This window comes from Saimiri boliviensis, chromosome 21 (genome assembly GCF_048565385.1).
Source record: "Saimiri boliviensis isolate mSaiBol1 chromosome 21, mSaiBol1.pri, whole genome shotgun sequence".
In the NCBI taxonomy this organism is placed as follows: Eukaryota; Metazoa; Chordata; class Mammalia; order Primates; family Cebidae; genus Saimiri; species Saimiri boliviensis.
The window spans coordinates 9,841,686-9,847,685 of record NC_133469.1 but is presented as its reverse complement, the minus strand read 5'-3'; the positions used below and the strand labels follow the sequence as shown (position 1 = coordinate 9,847,685).

Sequence of the window (6,000 nt, the reverse complement as noted above, 5' to 3'; positions counted from 1 at the left end):
TCAATACTATTTCTCTACCTGGTATGTGACTTACTGTGTATGGGCCATCTAGGCCCGAGGGGCAGCCTCTGTGTAGTGGGGTTTACAGTCAGGCTGACAGTTCCTGGAGCTCTCCTCACACTAGTGACCTTGGGCGGGTCCCTGCCACTCCCTGAGGTTGTTCATCTACAAATGGGTCAACACCCTCCTAAAGGTTGTGTAGTTAAGAAGCCTAGGGGCAGCAGGTGAGGTGTGCTGTGTGCTGAGGCTGGATGTTGGATTTTTCTTTTTTTTTTTTTGAGACGGAGTTTCGCCCTTGTTACCCAGGCTGGAGTGCAATGGCGCGATCTCGGCTCACCGCAACCTCCGCCTCCTGGGCTCAGGCAATTCTCCTGCCTCAGCCTCCTGAGTAGCTGGGATTACAGGCACGTGCCACCATGCCCAGCTAATTTTTTGCACTTTTAGTAGAGACGGGGTTTCACCATGTTGACCAGGATGGTCTCGATCTCTTGACCTGGTGATCCACCCGCCTCGGCCTCCCAAAGTGCTGGGATTACAGGCTTGAGCCACCGCGCCCGGCGTTTTTTTTTTTTTTTTTTTTATTAGACACAGCGTTTCTCCATATTGGTCAGGCTGGTCTCAAACTCCTGATCTCAGGTGATTTGCCAGCCTCAGCCTCTCAAAGTGCTGGCATTACAGGTGTGAGCCACTGCGTCTGGCCTGGTTTTTTTTTAAAACTTTCAAAATGCCTGCAGTGCTTATATTGTTTTCACAATAAACAAGTCTAATGAATCCAAACAAGCTGAAGGACACATGCTCAGATGGCTTTGTAGAAGGAGGTGGAAGTTGCCGGGCGCGGTGGCTCAAGCTTGTAATCCCAGCACTTTGGGAGGCCAAGGCGGGTGGATCACAAGGTCAAGAGATCGAGACCATCTTGGTCCACATGGTGAAACCCCGTCTCTACTAAAAAATACAAAAAATTAGCTGGGCGTGGTGGCGTGTGCCTGTAATCCCAGCTACTCAGGAGCCTGAGGCAGGAGAATTGCCTGAACCCAGGGGGCGGAGGTTGCGGTGAGCCATTGCACTCCAGCCTGGATAACAAGAGCGAAACTCCATCTCAAAAAAAAAAAAAAAAGAAGGAGGTGGAAGCTGTTGCTGGGTTGGCTCAGGCCCTCTGGGGCTCTCTGAGCCAAAGGGACAGATATGGCCCAGGCCACAGCACTGTTGTTCCCCCTGGGCATGGGGGACAGGGGTGGCAGCCTGACAGCTGGGGTCAGTGGTCTCTGCAGGTCAGAGCTCAGCCCAGGACTGTGAGAACTTGAGCAAGTCTCTCTTCTGACCTTGCAAGCCAGGAGTGGGGAGCGGAGTCACACTGGGAGGAACTTAGAGAGGATCCAACCCATAATTCCCATTCTCCAGATGAAGAAACTGAGGCCCAGAGAGGGGAAGGCCTTGGTCACTTTTCTCAGAGTCTGAGGCTCACCCCATGCCAGGCCCTGCCTTGGGAGGTAATGGGCTGGTGGGAGTGCGCCAGAGGCACCAATGGGAGCAAGGAGTCAGCTGTGGTGGGGGATAGGCCAGAGGGCATGCTAGTGCTGAGCCTTTAGCACTGAACAAGGGGTGGGTAAAGGGGATTCAGGTGGAGAAAAGAGTGAACCAAGGCTTGGAGGTGTGAAGCCACCAGAAGTGATTATGGACTGGGACTGGCATTTGCACCAGGGTGTTCAAGGACAAGATTGAGAAAGGCCTTGATAAATGACAAGGAGCTTGGCTGTGCAGGGGTTGAGATGTGTGGGGAACTGGACGAACTTACTGAGGTGGCCAGGGGTACCCAAGACCAGCCTGGCGTTTGGCGTTGAGCAGTGGGCTGGGCCTGGTGGGTGGGGCCACAGCGCCACCTGGTGTCCATCACTCTCACTGCAGCGTGACCTTGCCTGGCTCTCCATCCTCGGAGCCGGTGGGGCAACCTCGTCCAAGACTCTCTGCCTCCTTCCAGAGCAGCTGGGCTCTGTAGCTAAGGGCTCACAATCAGGGGTATGTCAGGCCCCTGCTAGGCTCCTTGCCTGCCTTCTCAGCTACAGCCTGTTTGGGCATGAGGAGCCACAGACCCAGCCTAGAGCCAAGTTGAAACTAGAAGTGAACACTTCTCAGTGAGGTCAGACACTCCTGATGGCTAGAGGAAGGCTTCAGAATTTGAAGTTACCAGACAAGGCCTTGAGCTGCACCAGCTGCAAAGTGACCTTTGGCAAGTGATATTCTCTGGGCCCTTTCCCCATCTTTATAAACCAATGGTGAAATTCAGACATCCTCCCCTGTTATAATCACTTCTTATCCACAGGCTCACAACCATGCACAGGACACACATCCAGACCCTGCAAAGTTAAGCTCTGAGGGACACCCAGAAGGCTGGGGTTGCTTCTTGTTGGACACATATCCAGACCTGATTCAGGGACCAAACAAATGCAGCAGGCAGAAATGAGTTTATTGCATTAGAAAAAATACCAAAAGAAAACCAGCAAACACCTCCATACTAGACACAGTTATTAGTACTCAAGGGCATAAAGAAAACTCAGATACCAGATTTACTTCTGGGAGGGGGTGATGGTCTCATCCCTCCCCCTTCCCTATCCCTTTAAACCAATGGACCTCTAGGGAGGTGTCCAGTGTGCAATATAAGTACGTAGGACTCATTTCCCACTCTGCTTGCCTGTTCACATCCAGGTGGAGTTAGCCGGCCACAATGAGAATGCTCCTGAGATGCTGGGACAGACAGAAATGTGAGGATGGGGGTGGGCAGTCGAAGCCTGAGCCTGGGTTTCCACAGTTGGTGACAGTGGGGCTCCTGTCAAGGGAGGGAGAGCTTGCCTTCCCGTGGAGCTCTGGGAAAACTACTCACTGACCCTTGATCTCTCCCCACAAACCCTAGGGCACAGGCAATGGCACAAATGGCTGCTAGTATAAAGCGGTGTGCGGTTCAAGGAAATGAGTGACTAAAATTCTCTCAGGGGAACTGCCCCTGGGCCTCAGGGTGCCTGCTGGGAGAAACCAACCAGCTGAAACTGGATCTGGGAGAGGAGAAAGAAAAAAAGGAGCTGTGGTGCCCAGAACCCCCTGGATGGAGGGGAGACCCTAGGCAGAGAAGTCTGGAGCAGGAGCCTGAAAGACAGAGCTGGGCCAGGCAAGTTGGAAAAGGGAACAACACTGGTAGGAAACAAAGCCCTGGCCTAGACCAACTTGCTGCCCTCCCAGAAGAAACCCAGCCTCTGAAATTCTTTCTCCTTGGGCTCACGTCTGCCAGTAGATCACCATTATACAACAGTCCCTGCTGGTTTCTGCTCTAATTTGTGATTTTCATGGACACTGGCAAATCAGTGGGTCTTGAGAAGAATTAAGCTGTTCATTCATTTGGCCTCTAATCTTCAAGTTTTCAAATGTCACTTGACATCCCAACTGGACATGCCCCTGGTCAGGCTGCCGGCAAACACTAAGGCAGAATGACATCTCCTTTAGCTGAGGCTCTGCTGATGGCAACTGCTATGGCTAGTAGCAAAGATAGCAGCAGATGGGGCCAAAAGTGAGCAGCAGCTTTTTGGAGAGGAAAGGCCCCTGCTGCAGGCCAGACTTCCAGGAAGAAGCAATATAATTCAAGTCCACAAAGTGGCAGGAAGTTGTGGCAGAAGGGACCCAAGGATGTCAGAGCTGAGACTCGGGCACCTGGCAGCTCTGAGTCCCTTCTTCACACTCACCTTCTCAAAATCTAACTAAAGGAGGTCTACACGAAGATAAGGAATCTGAAAGTCTCTCTGGATTACAGACTCCCAGACTGTTCCCTGCCTATCAACTCCTAGCAGCAAGTCATTAGGAAAATGCCCAGTCACGCCCCAACCTGTTTCCCTAAAATCAGAATGACAACGGAAATAAGGTGTGCCTTCAAAACACATTTAGGATGAGGGAAAGTCCCTATCAGAAATGATTCTAAATTTTCTTGCCACCTGATTCTACATCACTTTTTTTTTTTTTTTTTTTTTTTTTGAGACGGAGTCTTGCTCTATCACCCAGGCTAGAGTGCACTGTACAATCTCAACTCACCACAACCTTTGCCTGCCAGGTTCAAGTTTCTCCTGCCTCAGCCTCCTGAGGGATTACAGACATGTGCCACTGTGCCCTGCTAATTTTTGTATTTTTAGTAGAGACAGGGTTTCACCATGTTGGCCAGGCTGGTCTTGAACTCCTGACCTCAAGTGATCTGCCTGTCTTGGCCTCCCAAAGTGCTAGGATTAAAGGCTTTAGCCACTGTGCCTGGCCTCACATCATTATTCGTTCTACATCAAAGGTATTTTCCAGCCGGGCATAGTGCTCATGCCTATAATCGCAGCACTTTGGGAGGGTGAGGTGGGTGGATCACCTGAGGTCAGGAGTTGGAGACCAGTCTGACCAACATGGCGAAACCTCTTCTCTACTAAAACCTAAAAAAACAGCTTGGCGTGGTAGCATGTGCCTATAGTCCCAGCTACTTGGGAGGTCACAGTGAGCCAAGATTGTGCCACTGCACTACAGCCTGGTCCCCCCCCCCCGAAAAAAAAGGTTATCTTCCTAGAGCAGGGAATCCTATCCCTTGGTCCCCAGCTGAATTCTGCATACTGGTCTCGGTGGTAGTTGCAGAGACTGCAAATAATCTATATCATTACTGCAGAAAAAAGGCCTGGGTCTCTGCTGCTCCAGCCCAGACCTCATCAACTATGACACATCAGCTATGCTGAGGAAGAGCAGCCTCGGGGGCACTGAGGCAGGTTTCCCAAAACTGATGGCAGAGGATTGGCAATCCATCTACGTGGAAGGAGGAATGGCTTTATCCTGTTTTCTCCGGCCTGATACTTGCTGTTACTTCATTGATCCTGAGGCAGTGGCTGCTCCAGCACTGGCTTTGTTTGGGGTAGGGGAGGGAAGGTGAAGAGGGTTGTGGCTAAAGAGTTCACTTAGGTTGGGTTAGTCATCCTGAAACTGGTCCCATGTGCATCAAATTCTTTGGTTCATTTAACGCTAGAGTAACTGTTTCCAGGCCATGGATGTTCTAAAACTCACCTGGGTCCCACAGGTGGTGGTGACGGGTAGAGCATGAGTGTTCTCTGGGAAGAGTTTTAGGTTGGGGCTCCCCCAAACTGTGCCTCTTGCTTTCTGTTTAAACAAAGCCCCTCCCTTTCTCCAGTGTGGAGGACGCTTAGGAAACAGCGTCAGAAGTGAACTCACAGACAAGACAGCCTTAATAAATTAGTATAATACCATTAGAAGGGTTGGCATTTTGTTCTGTTTTTTAGCAGCATTATCTACATGCGGCCTGACAATCTCCTTCTCTGGGAAATTTAAAAAGCCGTCCCTTGGTTGTTAGCTCTGATGTAAAATTATAAAATAGAAATCTGGTAGGGTTTGTTTTGTTTAAAAAGGAAAAGCCCTGGTGAGGCAGGGCGGTCCCAGGAAGTCCTGTTAGCTCTGGCCGTTGGGTCTGCCCACGGAGCTCCCTCCTGGAGGCTGGATCTGAATGGAGTCCAGGAGGGGCCGAAGTGCCTGTCCAAAGGGCCTGCAAGGAAACAGACATGAGTGGGATGGGCTCTGGGATGTGGCCTCCCGTCACACACACACACCCTGCACTGCCCAAGGGTAGGGAGGAGGAGTGGTGGTGGCAGCAGCAGCAGCAGTACCACCACAGCAAGAAGGAGCACCTCATCACCTCACTTAAGTTTCCCATCTGCCTCACACACCAGTGTTCTTGGAGGGCATCTCTGAAATAGCCTGCTCTGTACTTTTTTTTTGAGATGGAGTCTCACTCTGTTGCCAGGCTGGAGTGCAGCGGTGTAATCTTGGCTCACTCCAACCTCCCGGGTTCAAGCAATTTTCCTGCTTCAGCCTCCTGAGTAGCTGAGACTACAAGTGTGTGCCATTATGCCCAGCTAATTTTTATATTTTTAGTAGAGACAGAGTTTCACCATGTTGGCTAGGATGGTCTTGATCTCTTGACCTCATGAT

At 51.0% G+C, this 6,000-nt stretch overlaps 1 protein-coding gene across 1 annotated transcript in view; it reads right to left on the bottom strand.

Moving 5' to 3' along the window:
• Positions 1-2,440: 2,440 nt before the first annotated feature.
• Positions 2,441-6,000, bottom strand: part of DESI1 (desumoylating isopeptidase 1) — a 29,231-nt gene continuing 25,671 nt past the window's right edge. The window contains exon 6 of the mRNA XM_003932825.3: positions 2,441-5,554. Within this exon, the coding sequence (XP_003932874.1) occupies positions 5,461-5,554 (94 nt within the window). The 3' untranslated portion in view covers positions 2,441-5,460. The remainder of the gene's footprint in view (positions 5,555-6,000) is intronic.